The following is a 16,904-nucleotide window of genomic DNA, read 5'->3' on the forward strand; positions in this document are numbered from 1 at the left end:
GGGTAGTTTCCAATTGATTACGCTGCCAGTAGGTGGAAGAGGAAGAGAAAGCAGAAGACTCAAATAAAACATTAGAGGGTAAGCTCTGATACACATGCAGAGCCAGTCTTTAGTCAGTTTATGGTCCTTTTCATTACACAATGCAATTATGTTATAGTAACTTACAGGGAAGTCATTATTTTTCTTGGTGAAGATTCACTCAGGATACTGATGGATAGATGCTGCATCCATTAATGATCAGTTTCCTGATTTATACAAGATTTCTCAGATGCCTATTTTTTTTAAGCATCCTGTGAATCATTATATATGGGGAAGGCAAAAGCTGTATTAGTTTTAAAATAAAAAATTTAACATTTCAACACTTACTCTTATATCTGTTAATAGAAAAGAAGAAGAAACCTAGTAAGTGGCCAAAAATGAGAGACATACTGAATGCATATAAGTAACATATACAGCTGCAGTCAGAGATTTACGCACTAAATGCATAAATGCATTTCAATATTTTTTTTCCAAGTCATAATGACAATACAACATAAAAAAAGAACGTATTCATATGTTCTGATGTTTGACTTTATTGTGGATTATCTCTAGTCCACACAGGTTAAAAACATATAATATACCTGTAGGCTGAAATAATTACACACACCACAGCTAATATTTGAGTGTTACAGAGCATAGGAAATAGTCCTTCTGCTTCATTGTTCCATCCACTTTGCCCAACACAACCATGGGAGTGAAGCAGCTGAACAGCATGACGGTGCCACCACTATGCTTGATGGTTGATACAATGGTTGCAGGCTTAAAAGCCTCGCCTTAACTCATCCAAACATCCTTCTTGCCACGGAAAATAAGTAGCTCAGTCTTTGTTTCGTTCAAACACAAAACGTTTTTTCAGAGGACATTTAGCTGGTCCATGTCGGTACAGAGGTAACTTCTACAAGTAAGCATGATAATTGCTTATTACCTTTTCAAATAACCTCTCTTCAAAAACCTTGAACTATCTCTTTATCATTGTTTCTTGCCCAAATGACAAAAAAAACAAACTAAAAATTCAAAGATGTATGTGTAAATGTTAAGAAGTATTTACAATGACAGGAACCGTTTACTGTGTACGTTTTATTTGTTTTCTTTTCTGGAAACAAAACAAAACAAAAAACAAAAAAACAGCCTGAGGTGGATTACCCATGATGCCTTGCTGCAGCTTTAAAAGCCTGGGTTCCTGCCTGCGCTGTGCGCTGCAGAGATACACAGCTGAGTGATGTAAGGTGGTTTGTCCTTCACGTAAACAAGTGACACAGCCACTACCACCAGGGTTTGTTTCAACTTGCGGATGGTTAAATTACCTGTGGACTTCCTGTTCAACAGCAGCCGTTCTGGTCGTCAAAAAGGACCCAAAGAGCCGAGTTTCCTCGAAGCTATCATGCTGAACACAGAGGAAAGGTAGGAACATGTTCGCTTTTTGTCCACAGAACTATGTGGGGAAGACGTGAAGGCAACTTTTTTTCTAGCATAAACTTTGAAGGAAATTGTTAAAATCTTGAGCTTGTTTGTTGCTCGCAAAGTGTCCGGAAAAACACTGAGGTGAAAAATCGACAAATAGTTGGAGGCGCTGTGCACAAACAAGAAGCTAGTTAAGACAGTTTAGCTCTGAGGAGGAAGGATCTTCTTTTAAACATTCACCTGCGGAAATGAATAAAAATTGAGAAAAAGCTCTGACTGTTGCAGTTTGGTCTCTGAACCTGCGAGTTGAAGTCATTTTTCTTTGTATAACATATAACCTTGCAGCAGGCAACCCAGCAGCTTTCCTTAGGTTTCTCTTCCCTGTCTTGCCCTCAAGCCCAACCTTTCCTTTGTTTTCTGTTGACTAACAATCTGCAACACTAGTATACGATCAAAACATACATTTTTATACTGCAGTCTTGGTATTAAATAAAGGACACTATTTTTCTGAGTAGCAGCATATTTTATTTTGTTTATTGAGTAGCCTGTTCAGTTATTGGACAAATGTGGCCGCTAAAAGTTTTTTGTTTTTTGTTTTTCTTTGTATCCAATGTAGCCATGACGTCAGTACATATAGAAAATAACGAAGTTCTTACTACTGAAACTGGACACAAAGAATCCCTCGGATGTAGAGGCGGACCATAAGAATTTAGTTGTTTTTATAACCAATTTTCCTAAAGCTTTTAGCTGCTGCTCCAGATTTTAATTATTCTAAATTATCTTGAACTACAAGAAGATAAAAAACAAAATAAAAAGACGATATTTCTTTTCAGTCTTTCTGCTCTGAGTGGTCATTATTTATTTATAATGGGTGCTGAGGTGAAGACAAGCCATGATGTGCGACAGCAGTTGCTGTAAAAGAGGGTTTTAAAAAGGACAAAATGATTAGAGTTGACATTTTACATAAGCAATTAGTGGTTAGTACATTAGTATCTGTAAACAGCAGTAATCCATGTGTTTCCCCAAAAAAGAATAGACCCTAACCTTTAGAAATTTCCAAAGGTGTGCCAGCATTTCTAAATCCTGGATGTTCCATGAGAGACAGAAGCTAAAAACTCAAAAGGAAATAAGTGAGCACCTTTACTCCCTTCCCTCATCCTGTTATCTGCTGAAGTATTGTGCTCCTTGGCTGTCGACCGGAATAACCTGCAGACATGTTCTAGTAAATATTCTTGGATTCTTTTAAAACTGCTGCAAACACCTCTGTGCTTTCGTTAACTTCATTTTGAAATGCCTCTGATGATGAAAAGGGTTAACTTTGAGTTTCCACTCAGTAACAGTCAACAATGGTGGCTGAAATCATCCAATTTCAGTCCCCAGCTGTTTTAGTTTTTTGCGGGTTTCAAATGACTAACATCTGTTTGCTCCAGCTGTTTTTGAATGATAAGAATCAGAACTTCCCTTAATCGTTGAATTGCAAATTTAGTTTGAGAGAATAATGGCATTTTTGGTTTGTTTGTGTCTGAGATCCCTGGTTCTGACATTCTTCTTGCCCAACTTTGCACACAAGCCCTTCAGTTGAGAGATGTTAGTGGTGCAACCTAGTGGATAGATTGTAATCTGACTATTGTTTTTGCAACTGTAAACTTGGTGTATAATTACTCTACTGAACCTAGTCATTAGTAGTGATGTTAAACTTGTATTAGTCAAACCCTGGGGTGTTGCGCTTTATTGCAACACTGCTGTAGGCCCTACAGGGTTTCTGTTGATTTATGCTGTAAGCCTATTTTTACTTATGGAAACAAATTATTGTTTATGTAAGATGAATAAAAGAATTGAATTTTGGCCTCAGTTATTTTTTATTGTCTGCCTTTGCATTCCAAGACATAAGTCTTACTTTTGTCCTCTGAGTTAATATCCTGACCTGCAATGAGGAGCAGAGAGAAGATTAATTAATGCTGCGACTAGATTAGCTCTGCTGCTGTGACCCCGTCTGCTGAAGGCAGCCACTGGTCTATATCGGCTGGTTATATAACCCCTCTTGTTACTGATGGCTCACCTTTCAACTATCAGTGAAATGTGTGTGTTGAAGGAGTCCTGGGATTTGGGGGGGGGGGCACAATAAATGATCTATCCTCAGCTACCTGAGTGCTAGTAAGTGTCCCTCTAATTCACTGACAGATGGAGCTCTTCTGTTGTTGCTGGGAGATTCAGGATTGAATTTTCCATCAGGGACTGAAACATAAACCATGCCAACCAGTTTCAGCTGACGTCTGACTGGAGTCGTCAATCTGAGCTGTTGACCTATGTGGTTGAAGATCAGTCTGAAGTGCCGTTGGAGTCTGCTGAAATGCATGCAGAACAGTACAAACCCAGAATGCTGTGTGGTTCCAGAGGATCCTCTTTAAAGGCAGCAGACGCACAGACCTCTCTGTGCTGTTTGGGGATCAACAGCCAGTTAGCTGCTTGCCAAGGTGGAGATTAAATGTGCATCTTCATATATTCAGAATCCTGCATTGTTAGTTTTTCGTGGAAGCTCTCTAGTTGGCATCTAGAAACATACAGACAGAGCTGTGATGGAAGGACTTAAATTTAAACATATTGTGCAATAATTACATTTAAAGTCCAAATTTAAACACAATTTAAAATTGTTAGCATTATCTCAAAATAGTTTTTTACAGATGTTTTCATACCAGTTTGACTTGGTATGGCTAAAAATGCCAAAAGCTGTAAAAGACACGTCATTATGTAGTTCAAATGGGACAAAAGGTTGAAGGGGTATGAATAAATTTGCAGGACCCTGTATGGTTTGGTTTGAGATGATTGGCTTGGATGCAGTATTTCAGAAGACTTGTTTGTGTCAGACCAGTCGAACACAGCCAAGGTGGGTCCAGGGGTCAGATTCATGCGTTTTGAAAGGAATACGTCCATCCGTGCTCAGGTTTCGGCGCATGTGTGCCCTTCCTGTTTCCAACCCGCTGTCCGGCTCACAGTCCGTGGATTGGAGAGGGTCCGGGGCCTCTCCTGTTTACAACACCTTTGTTTGTGTTAAATCCAAAGCACTTTCAGGTCAAATCATTTTTGTTCATAAATGTGTTTTTAGTTTAATCTTTTTTCTTTTTTTTTCCTTGACTGGAATGCTAATTATATAGGTATGTTTGGTCTTGTGCATCTTGGTACTTTTGCAGATCATCACAATGGTTTTTTTATTTAATTATTTTACTTTTTGGAGTTAGTTAGAGGGTTATCTCTAAACCTCTAACTAGCTCTCTAACCCTCACCGTAACCCTTACCTCATCAACCTCTCCTACTCGCCCCATTCATCTGCTGAAACAATCCAACTGAATCTGTGTTCATAGAAACATGCAGCTTCAGGAAGAGCAGACCAGCAATGGAAGCGTCCGTCCTTTAAAAATCCCTCACCCCTCCTTACAGAATAAGACTGTGACGCAATTGGCATCTCTCAGTCTCAACTCCAACAGACAGATGATCAAAGCCCTCACTGGCATATTAATGCAGCTTGTGAATGTGATTGGCCTTGACGTACAGTGTGTATCTCTGTAAGTCAGACTTCAATATGTAACCCACATTCTTCATGTAGAGCCTCACTTTAGATGCGTAAGGCCGATGGTGGCTAAAGTCTGCAGCTCCCTGGCTGGAGTGTATTCATGCTATGGGAGGGTTGCTAAGAGTGCAGCTGAAATGTCAGAGTACAAGAGTTTTGCCTTTCAAAACAACCTGGCATTTCCATCAAGGACCATCTTCACCTCTGAAAGGAAAGACGAAACAAGAGAAGCAGGTCCGCGTATCTTGGCAAGCTCTCATATGGCTTCATCCATCTGTGTTGTACCTCTTGTCTCTAGTGTTCGTGATCTCAGTTCGGTCTTGGCTGTTGAGAGTTTTGTCCAAGTTTCCATTCCAGGTCATTTTAGACATAGAGGAATGCATCATTGCACTTTTCTAGTTGAGTACAAATTGACAGTATTTGCATTGCCTTCCAAAAATATTTACTCCCCTTGACCTTTTCCACATTTTAGCTAACTAGTAATTTAATTTCATTGTAAATTTAGCTGCTCTGTGGAGGCCTCAAAGGCATTCTAGACAACATTAGTGAACAATCGTCATCATAAAGACCATATAACACACCAGAGTTTTCAGGGATAAAGTTGTAGAAAAGTTTAAAACAGGGTTGAGTCATGAAACAATATCCCAAGTTAAGAAGATGAGAACAATGTTCAATCATCGTCTAAAAATGAGTATGGCACAAATCCAATCAAAACAAGACATGATTGTCCACCTAAACTGACAGACATGGAAAGCATTAATCAGAGAAGCAGCCAAGAGGTCCATGGTCACTCTGGAGGAGCTGCTGAGATCCATTGCTCAAGTTGAGTCTGTCACCAGCACAACTATTAATCGGGGCTTTATGCAAGAATGGAAAGAAGGAAGTTGTGTTTGATGTGGGAAAACAGTCATAAGAATTCCAGGTTAGGGTTTCCCACAAGCCATATTGAGAGCATGGCAAACATGTAAGAATGTGCTCTTGTCAAATAAAACCAAAATTAAACATTTTTGTGAAGATTCAGATAAAGGAAGAGAAGCCTCTAACAGGTTTTCAAATACAATTGAGGATCTGTGTCAACTTAAATGGATCAGTGAGCAAGTAGAGCCCCCAACAGACCATAATTGTAATTGTATCAAATGGGGGTTTTGCAAAGTAGTGACTCAGGAAGGCTGATTACAAACGCAAGCCATCACTTTTGCTCCAGTTCAGGCTTGAGTTTGAAACATGAGAAAATGTGGAAAAGTTCAAAGGTGTTCACATTTATGAAAGATGCTGTAAAGGATTTTTCTGGAGAACATACAGTATTTGTATGCTTTAAAAACATTGCAGGAAGTGCAACGCTCCCTCATGATTGTATCAGTCTAAAGTAGTTTTTACCATGCAAGTTAAATACGTTTAAAGATCTCAACGGAGAAAAGGCGAAGCTGTGGTTTAACTTGGTTCCTGCTTTGAGAAAGACTAAGTTAAGACTGCGTGCTGGCGATGTGTGTTGCAACAGACTGGGAACACCAAGCCTTGTTTTTCACTGTGCGTCTTCTCGACCCGTGCAAATCTGGTCGTCCAGGTTTCCTCCCCGGTCGGCAGGGAGACGGAACCACACCTCCCACCACCTCCCAGAAAGTAGAGATGTTCCTCTGTGGAACGTGACTTGGAAAAGTCTGCCTACCTGTTGTTGCAGGAGTTTGTGTACACATGGGTGTTTTTAGTGAACGTGTGGGACTCTCCAAGAGAAGAGTTTAATCCACAACATGGTGAGTATTTGCGCTGCTTAAAACCTAAAGTTTTATAAACAAACGATCCCACAGCGTTATTTCCCAGCCCATCTACTTTCTCCCACCTTCTGAAACTCGAAACGCAGACGTGTTCCCGACAGCCTCGCAAAGCTATTTACAGAGGTGTTTACAGATCATGTGCTTGTTTATGAAATGTGTGTCTCACCGCATACACGAGCCATTTGGACCTCTTTGAATGCAGTGACAATAAATCATAGGCTTTTATGTGTGCTGGCTCCTTTATAAACAGCCTGTGAGAGTCAGTGGACTGAAACCTGTTGCGTATAATTTAACAGTTTGTGTATGTTACACCATTTTTGGTCTTTGCGGCAATGCAGTCTAATTTGTTAGATAAGAACTACTTGAAACTATAGACGACAAATAACCCAGATTGGGTCTAAAGTTTACACAGGAGTCAGTGGGCTGCTTTTGAATAATAAAAAAAAATATCTTGGCTGATTTTCATGTTTAACTGCAAGGGACGATGAATCTTTTCTAAATTTTCAACTAACTCGAATATTAAGAAATCCAGGACAATATGGTCACTTTGGCCCACATCAGCTGTTTAGTTTGACAAGTACATTGATGTTGGACTTGGACAACAAGCTGCTTTAGGACTATCAAAATGGTTTAGAGGGGGTAAAATGGTGTTGGGATTACTAGATTCCTGCATTTCCTTTAAAACGTTACTGCTAGAATAAATATGTGCAAGTCGGGTATTGTTTGTGTTTTTGTCCCTGACAAATCCTAGGCCAATATGCCTCTTGAAGCACGTAGTTCCTTCCTGTTTGGCCGTACAGTTGGTATTTTTAATTAAAAACCAATACATCCAGACTAGAACTGTGCTTTTATTTCCTTGAGAATTGTAGGTGATTAGAAATCATCAAAATACTTCTTGTCTAAGTAAAGTGCTATCTTTACTGTTGTCCAGAAAGTTGGAATAAAATATTTGCTTCCTTTATGACAGATAAAGTCTATATCTTGACAAAATTTTGGCCAACTGATTTCAAAAGCATCACAGTAAAGGATAAACTACCAAAAAAGAGGAATATGTTTAGAAACCAAAGTATTTCAGCTTGAGGGTAAAACTGCATGATATAAATTTGCAGTTGTCCTCTCAGATTTTGTGTGTGGTTGGATGCAACATTTCAGGCTCAATTAAGGCTCTTATTTTGAAGTAAAAAAGGAAGTAGTTTGTGAGATGCACAGTTATAAATCAACTAATAAAGATGGGTTGTCAGGCTCTGTGTCTTTAAATCCACCTGTGGTAACATTTTGAATACTCTGGGGGGGTGCTAATAAATGGAAACATTGCTAGCTTTAGCATTTGTTTTGTAGCTTCCTTTTAGCGTTAAAGAGATATTTCAGGGGGGCTTGGGGAACCTTACTACATTTAATCTTAGTCTAAAATCAAGAACTTTCAGACTTATCAAACCTGAAGTGGATCGTTCTGCACCAAACAGAAATTTATTAGAACAAAATTGTTTTCAGAAAAATATTTCTAAAGTCTCATTCTTACAATCTAATATTGTGCTTCAGATCTAGAGGTGGATGATTGTTGCATCCTCTTTTTTTTTTTTTTTTTTCTACTATTGTTATCTTTTTAGCGTTGAGCTCAGACATGTTGGTATATTTTTTAAGGGGTTTCAGTGTTCTGCATTTAAAGCTTCTCAGAAAATGAACATCTGGAGTTAAATTGCATTTTATAGCTTTGTGGGATAACCGAAACACTAAGTGGATCTTTTGTGTTTTTGCAGTTCCTGGTTAGCGGGGGCCTTGATGCCCAGCTCTATCCCTCAGGCTCCAGGGCCTCTGTGGTGCTCCTGATGCCCCTCACCCACAGCTGAAGATCCCGGGTGGGCGAGGGACGGTCAGGGATCACTCTCCCGGCGTGCTAATACACAAGGTAAAACAACTGGAGATTAGTTTGTCCTTGATGTAAACTTACAGCTTTTCATCACTTTAAAATGATAATGTGAATGATGGGGAGATTTCACAAGTAGACACTAGAGGCTTCCAGAAGATGGCAAATCAAAAGGAAGTTGGGTGAAATGATTTGCTCCCACGGCCTGTTTAAAGCCACAATTTAAATGTTTTTTTCTAACAACTAAACTGTTTTAAGTGGTAATGAATTTGCACGTGTTCCTCTGATCCACTTTAAGCTCTTTAGGTGGTGATTGTCATAATTGTGATGAGTGTATTATCCTTCAGGGACTTTTTTGATTCACTGCACTCAACACGAGCACATATTAGTAATGAGCTTTACTCTCATTTTAAAAAGTAATTTTTAAGCCAAAATATCTTTTCTACATCCTCATTTTCATCATCATCTACACCTGCCCAGGATTTAATGCATCTGCTTCCTCATACACCTAGGTTTTGTTTCGGCATGGTTGTTTTAAACCAGGAAGTAGTTTTATTATAATAAAAGAAATCACCGACTGTGTGTGTGTGTACTTGTATTTGCTGCTGAGTGAGAACCATTTTTTGTATTTTTACCACAAAGTGAGGAAATTTTCCTGGTTTTCACTTTTCCAAATTCCGTTCTTGGGACAGGGATTAGGTTTAGGACTAGGGTACGTATTGAGTAATAGGGTTATGGTCAGGGCTAGGCCCTAGAAATCAAGGAAAATGAATGGAAGTCAATAGAAGTAACTGAAAAGTCCTCATAAAGATAGTAAAACACGGATGTGTGTGAAGTTGAACATGTGGCTGACTATCCTGTGGAGGATTAGAGATTTGGGATCAGACAGATAAGTCATAACTGTCATTACCATCCTCCTCTGTTGGTGAGCGTGCCGCCCTTTCTGCCCCAATCAGCTCAGAACACAAATACCTAAATTTGTGTTTCACTCATTAAATTCAGACATCACACTGTCACTTTGCATTTATATGGGTTTCTCAACATTTTAGGTAAACAAAGAAGGCAGAAGTGGTCTCTTACACCACATACCTATCACTGTATATGATCTTAACTGATGAAAAGGCTCGCTGCCTTTTCATCAAAAATAGCATGTGGCGAACCACTTCCTCTTTGATGTTCAGCATTAAAACGGCATGTTTCAATTCCATTGCTTGATCTTTAAAGTTTCCAGTGATGTCTGAGCTCACAATAATGTTAGATTCAACTGGAAACGTGTCGCTAGTGACAACTCTGTGTAAAGTGTAAACTCACCATGCTATTTTTTTATTCATATATTTTACTGTGCTGTTGTAGGCTGTTTCTTTATCTGGTTTCAGAAGGTTTGATAAGCTCGGACCCTAAACCTGTCTGTTTGCTCTTCCCCTCGCTGCACACAGGATGACCGATTAACAGTGACACGGGCCTCTCCGGTCAGCGAGAGCCCCTCTCTTCTCCGCTTTCACTACCAGCTGAGTGAATGCCGCTCGGCCTTCTGGGATACGGTGCTCTCAGGGGACAGCCTCTTCCTGGAGATTCCAGCAGGTTTGCTGGTGGAAGGGAGCAAAGAGGGGTACGTTCAACACATTTTGCAAAACTGGCTCTATTTTAGGTGTTTAACAGATATCTATTTAAGTAGTTTTAGAAACTGTTGATGCTTCAGTGGTTGCATAAATGAAATCTGGCAGGTAACTTTCTGTTTCCTGGCTGAGCGTTTTGCCGTAACCTCTGCCAGTAACCCAGACTGCTGCAGGCTCGCTGCCAGTCTGACAGCCTGAGCCGCCAGTTCAGCTGCTGCCCCTGCGTTAATTGCGTCGCTTATGTAAAATGGAGGGGAAAAAAACAACTTTGTACGTCATCACCAGACCTCTTTCCCTCACTCTGCAACTTACTCATCTGTTTCTGTCCTCATGTCTCTGATTCAGGCTGACTGCACTGCTGGAGTTTGCAGAGGAGAAGCTCAAGGTCAACTACGTTTTCCTGTGGTTCCATAAAATCAGAGAGGATCGAAGTAAGAAGCTCTTATTTTTAAGTATTGGTACATTTCTTGTAGATTAGCTATAGTGGTGGTATTTTTATTGGCTTTTATTTAACAGACCAAATAGAAATAATTGGGAAGTAGAAGTAAAAGGACACATGGTTCCTTCTGGTTTTCTGGGAAACTACACTGCACACAACCCTGAACACAACATCCTGGTGAGGAAACATAGCGGGGGCAGCATCATGCTGTGGGTATCCCTTGTTTTTCAGACCTGCCAAGGAAGCTGGTCAGAGTTGGTAGTTATGGAGACTAGGTGGCACAAAATTTGCTGATGGGTCCATGTTTACAGAAATGTGGGAGGAAAGAAACAAACATTTCTTGAAGCTAGTCCATTTCATTCCCCAAGGTTTAGTGATTTTCAGTAACCATGGTCTCCACTGACCCTTTCATTGTTTCTCACCCAGTGGCCATCATCAAGACGTTCCACTACATGGGCTTTGAGATGGTGAAGCCGGGCAACCCAGTGGTACCAGCCCGGCCCGATCTGGCCTTTATGGTTTACTCCCTGGACAACAGCAGCTCGGATGAAGAGTGACCGACGCCTCCCTCTCTCTCCCCTCCCCACACCGACATACCTTCTTGCTTTTAGCCTTCACTCTGACGCAACCTCCCACTTCAGCTGTCCATCATGATGGAGCTGCTGTCCTTTTTCACACGGACTCCTGATGGAAGGAGGGTTACTGTGATGCTGCTGCATTTCTCCCTGAAGACATCTACAGATTGGAGAAGCTGGGAGGGCTGCAGTTTGGACTAAGACATCACATTTAATTTTGCCTTCCACCCCCCTCCTCAATTCCTCTTTTTGCTCCGTTATTTTGTCTGCATCACCATGAACGAAAAAAAGAAGCTGCTGGAGATTCAGGAGAAGTTGGCATTTTTTCCATCAGAATTCAGCATGTCTGCTCCTCTGACAGCTTCAACTTTTTTATATGAGACTTTGGTGTGTCTTTGAGGGCTGTATACAATGCAAGCTACGATGTTAAGGGTTAAATGTGTATGGTTGATATTTGTTTTTTTTTTTTGCTTAATAAGGTAAGAAGCCTGATCTGTTACATTAAACATGTAGACACACACTGATAGTTCCTTTTACTTTCTGCAATATGTTGAGGCATCATTCCAGCATGTGTCCCTGGTTATGGCTGTTCAAAGGAATTTCTTGCTACTTCTGGGGTATTGCATGAAACCCAAAACCTGCACAAAATGAGCACATCTGATGAGGCTGAACCCACCCAAGATCCATACAAGCATCAACAGGACAGACCCATACCATCTGAAAGCTTTACTGATACGGCAGGTGCTTCTGTGCCTAAAGAGGGTTATTATTAACTGAGTTTTATTAAAACTATGTAAAATTTTCAGCCCGTGCATATTCCAACCTGTGCTTTAAGTAAGCTGTCCTTACAAAAACACGTTGTATATGCAAATACATGAAAAAAAAAACACTGTAGCAAGCCCACCTCAATATTTTTTTAAATATAATTGTCTGTCTGACCTGAACACCAAAGAATTGCGTGTCGATGCTCACCAAATACAAGCTAACCCTAACCTTCTGTGGTATGTCAAGCTAAGTTGGCCTTCATTCCCCAGGTGCAACGTACGTACTGCTCAAACCTCACTCTGAGAAACATCTTCCACGTGCTCATCCCGCTCTTCACTGCTACTGATTTGAGCCCTGATTATAAGCTGTTAAAGGTCATATACATGAAGTTTATCAGAGGTATATTTTTATTAGTGTGAACATTTTTCTCTGCTGTTTTTGTCTTGATTGTTCTTGGTAAATGGCAACTGTTTAGTGACAATCAACACTTAGATTTGTCTTTTGGAGGGATGGTGTCAATAAAGGTTGTTTAACAAACTGTGTGTGTGTGTGTTTTACTTATATGCAAGTAATGTCTAAATCTGAAACATGCTTTCTTGTTTTAAGTTGGTTTGTGTTTTGCAACAAAGGCCTTCCTAAGGAACTCGTGCCCTAGCAATTTTCATTTGATAACAAACCACAGAATTAACATGCAATTTGTGTTTTTTATCTGATGGACCATTAAACAAGTAGTAAAATATTTTCAAGTGGACATTTAAATTTGTGAGTGGCAAGCATTTTTTATTAAGCCCCCTTTACTGTGATACACCCGGGGGAAAATCCACTGCAAAAACACCCCCAGAAATCATCTAACTTCAAAATACCCTCAACACACTGTGTTGTAAAACAGGGTGGTGGCAGTATTGTGCTGTGGGGATTCTTTAGGGAAAAAAGGAATGCCTAAAAGCTGATGTTCAGACTATCCAATCTGACTTAGACATTCAATTGGCAACAATTGAATATCTAATGAAAGTGGGTAGAGACAAAACCTCGGAGGTTTGCAGCAGTAATTGCAAGCAAGGTAGTTTACAAAGGAAAACAAATGTATGCCTCACTTTTCAGATTTTTATATGTATAAAATAAAAAGTTACATTTTTCTTGAACTTCACAATTATCCTTTGCTTTGTGTTGATTGATCACCAAACATTCAATTAATATTCAGTGACGTTTGTGGCTTCACAATGTGTGAGAACACTTTTGCCCACCTTTTGAAAGGCACTAAAATTATTCCCATTAAAGATGCACACAGAGAAATGAAGAAGGGTGTAAAACAGAACGAGAACCAATGAACTTAGAACTGAGCAACACAGCTAAATCACAAGGAGGATGAAGATTCTTTACCAGTTCTGTTTGAGTTGACTGATGATCAGGTCAGAAGAAGGGATTTATTTCTAGCGCCTGAGCCAGGGTGCTCCCAGCGGAGTCGTCAGCCTCTTGGAAACAACAGCAACCTTTTTATGAATGTGTTCGTGTCCTGAAGGAGGAAAGGTGTTCAGGGGACGTAATCTGCATCAGAAACAAAAACACATGGGGATCCACACATTTATAATAGAAAATGTGTTTTCTTATTTGTCCTAACTTCAGAATGTCTTCATTTTTCTCACATCCGGAAGGCTTCATGTCGTCACCAGTGAAAAGAGACATTTCAAAACTTGCAGATTTAGATAGGGAGTTATATATAAGGTGATACCTTCAGAATACGTCTCCTGCTGCTACAGGATCATATGCCCCATCCACAGGATCACTTAGGTTACCCTGGAGCTGCGCCACTAATCCCCTGAATTAAACTACAGGAGGCAGATTGTCCCCTTCAGGCTTTAATCTTATGGTCACTTTACGTAAACTCACCTCAGAGGGAAGGAGATGAGCGGTTACAGCATCAGCTGCACCCTAAGCGCGCCTTTTCCCAGAAACCATCTATAACATCCGCTTTCTCTTAGTTTCCAACATCCGATTTGAAGTCAGCAGCTAATCCGCTCTGAAACTCTTTATTCTGCAGCAGTGTAGCAGTTTCGATGAAAACCTACTCTCCTGTGCTGCTTCTCTGCATGGTGACAACCTGCACCAGCTTCTCTTACTCTTATCTGTTGCATTACTTGCTCATCAACTGGTTGGAGCGCCGTCTATTCTGCAGTTTGAAAACTGAGATTTGACCATTATTACTGGACATGAAGAAAGCAGTTACACATGTTTTAATGTCCCTTGAACTTTTTCATATTTTGTAACATCCCAGGCACATTTTTTTATGTATTTTATTGGGATTTAACATAGTAGATCAAGATGAAGTGGTGCATAATTTTTTATATTTTTTTACAAACAGAAACCTGCTCAGACCTAGTTTACTGCCGCAGCATGATGCTTCCACTACCATGTTTCATTGTGGGGATGGTGTATTCAGAATGGTGTGTCATCTGGGCCTAAAATGCATTCTGAACATCAGCTCCCTCTATTAAGAAGATTAATCCTTTCCTCATTTTGTAACATTTTAAATATGCATTGCGCAACTCATGCTGAGCACATTAAGACCATCTGTCTCGCTGTAAGATATTTGACGCTTTAATCCAATGTCAAGCTCAACTGTAAATCCTTAGAAAGCATAGGAGGACGACAAAATGAAAAGCCTTTCAAATGCTCTGTTATATATGTGTTTCCACATTATATTCATTTGTTTTTTGAAGGGGTTCAGGGTCTGTAAAGGAGGAAAAACTTGTGACCCACTTGATCCTTCAGATGAGGTACACAAAATGATTTGCAAAAAGGCATCCAACCTTCAACTTAAATCCAAAGATTTAAGTTGTATTTATTCGTATTTGTTCTTTCAATTATGTGGTCAGGCTTCACTCCTTGTCGTGCTGTTTCACTTTTAGCTCCCTGACTTCATGTTTTTCTCCATTTTAACCACTTCTCTGATCTTCTTGATCAGCCCAGTCTTCCTGGTTTAACACCTTGATGCAGGACCTCCTCCTAAGTCAGAGTGGCACTTTCACCAATGCAGCGTTGACAGTAAATGAAGAATCAAGAAGGCTTACTGTCATTATGAAGACATAATGTAATTTTTGTTGAGACACTCGGCTCAGAATGCACATATAGGACACAGACAAACATTTTAAACACTTCAGAGGAGACAAAAAACACCTTAAGTCCTAAGGAAATTCTTAAAGGGAAGAAAACACCCTGAGATGAAAATTTGAAAAAAAATAATTATAGCACTTATAGCAGCTAAAACACAAACAATACTTAAAGCAATAATTTTAGTATGATATTATTATAATACGAAATATGTGCATGGAAATATAGTTTGATGTATTTACATAAAGTGCAACTCATGCCAGAGCAGTCATGAATAAATGAAACAAGAAGAATTGAAACCCGGTTTTTCTTTTTTCCACTGAGATGCACACTCACCAGCTGGCTCTGAATAAACATTTTTACACACAAAGGAAACTTGGTTCAGTGACTCATCATGAAAATAAACCCTGGCAACCTGGCCTATATTAAAAACAGGTTGAACCTGTTATCTGATATATATATTTTTTTTATAACTTTATTGTTATATAGCTTTTTAAGTGATGAACTATACAGGAAAGAAATAGAGAGAAAAACAAAAAAGAGTACAGTATATGGCCCACACAACACATTTAAAAGTAGGTTCAAAAAATAGGTTCAACTTTTGGCAAATCAAAATCTCCAGGTAAGTCAGTAAAGATCGAAGTGTCCTTGACATATGAGTAATATGAATGCGTTCCCCAAAATGATGAAACCCATTTTCGAAGAGTTATCCACTCAAAGTGTATCTACAATGCAGCTGTCCGTTAAACGATGGAATGGGTTTTCTAAATCTTGTGCAAGGTCAGATCATTGCCATTAAAGGAGTGAGACATCCCACACATGCCCTTCTACTCCATCCTTCTGTCACAGAGTCAGCAGCACCTTAACATCTAGTTTCAGACATTACACATACTCTGTTATACTGCTCCCGTGTTCAATATAACTTTCCAATTTCTTCCAGCATTTCTTAACTGTTCCATTTTAAGGTTCAAGGAAAATGTTAAGTTCTCCATTTTATGTACAGGGGTTGGACAATGAACTGAAACACCTGTCATGTTAGTGTGGGAGGTTTCATGGCTAAATTGGACCAGCCTGGTAGCCAGTCTTCATTGATTGCACATTGCACCAGCAAGAGCAGAGTGTGAAGGTTCAATTAGCAGGGTAAGAGCACAGTTTTGCTCAAAATATTGAAATGCACACAACATTATGGGTGACATACCAGAGTTCAAAAGAGGATAAATTGTTGGTGTACGTCTTGCTGGTGCATCTGTGACCAAGACAACAAGTCTTTGTGATGTATCAAGAGCCACGGTATCCAGGGTAATGTCAGCATACCACCAAGAAGGACGAACCACATCCAACAGGATTAACTGTGGACGCAAGAGGAAGCTGTCTGAAAGGGATGTTCGGGTGCTAACCCGGATTGTATCCAAAAAACATAAAACCACGGCTGCCCAAATCACGGCAGAATTAAATGTGCACCTCAACTCTCCTGTTTCCACCAGAACTGTCCGTCAGGAGCTCCACAGGGTCAATATACACGGCCGGGCTGCTATAGCCAAATCTTTGGTCACTCATGCCAATGCCAAACGTCGGTTTCAATGGTGCAAGGAGCGCAAATCTTGGGCTGTGGACAATGTGAAACATGTATTGTTCTCTGATGAGTCCACCTTTACTGTTTTCCCCACATCCAGGAGAGTTATGGTGTGGAGAAGCCTCAAAGAAGCGTACCACCCAGACTGTTGCATGTCCATAGTGAAGCATGGGGGTGGATCAGTGAT

At 40.0% G+C, this 16,904-nt stretch overlaps 1 protein-coding gene across 1 annotated transcript; it reads left to right on the forward strand.

Annotated features, from left to right (window-relative positions):
* Positions 1 to 1,205: 1,205 nt before the first annotated feature.
* Positions 1,206 to 12,574, forward strand: oaz2a (ornithine decarboxylase antizyme 2a). Its single transcript, XM_047355271.1, is given in 6 exon segments — positions 1,206 to 1,440; positions 8,535 to 8,601; positions 8,603 to 8,683; positions 10,078 to 10,250; positions 10,603 to 10,688; positions 11,123 to 12,574. Coding segments are annotated over 6 exon segments (648 nt in total). The 5' UTR covers positions 1,206 to 1,330; the 3' UTR covers positions 11,254 to 12,574.
* Positions 12,575 to 16,904: the final 4,330 nt, after the last annotated feature.

Source organism: Girardinichthys multiradiatus, chromosome 2, assembly GCF_021462225.1.
Source record: "Girardinichthys multiradiatus isolate DD_20200921_A chromosome 2, DD_fGirMul_XY1, whole genome shotgun sequence".
In the NCBI taxonomy this organism is placed as follows: domain Eukaryota; kingdom Metazoa; phylum Chordata; class Actinopteri; order Cyprinodontiformes; family Goodeidae; genus Girardinichthys; species Girardinichthys multiradiatus.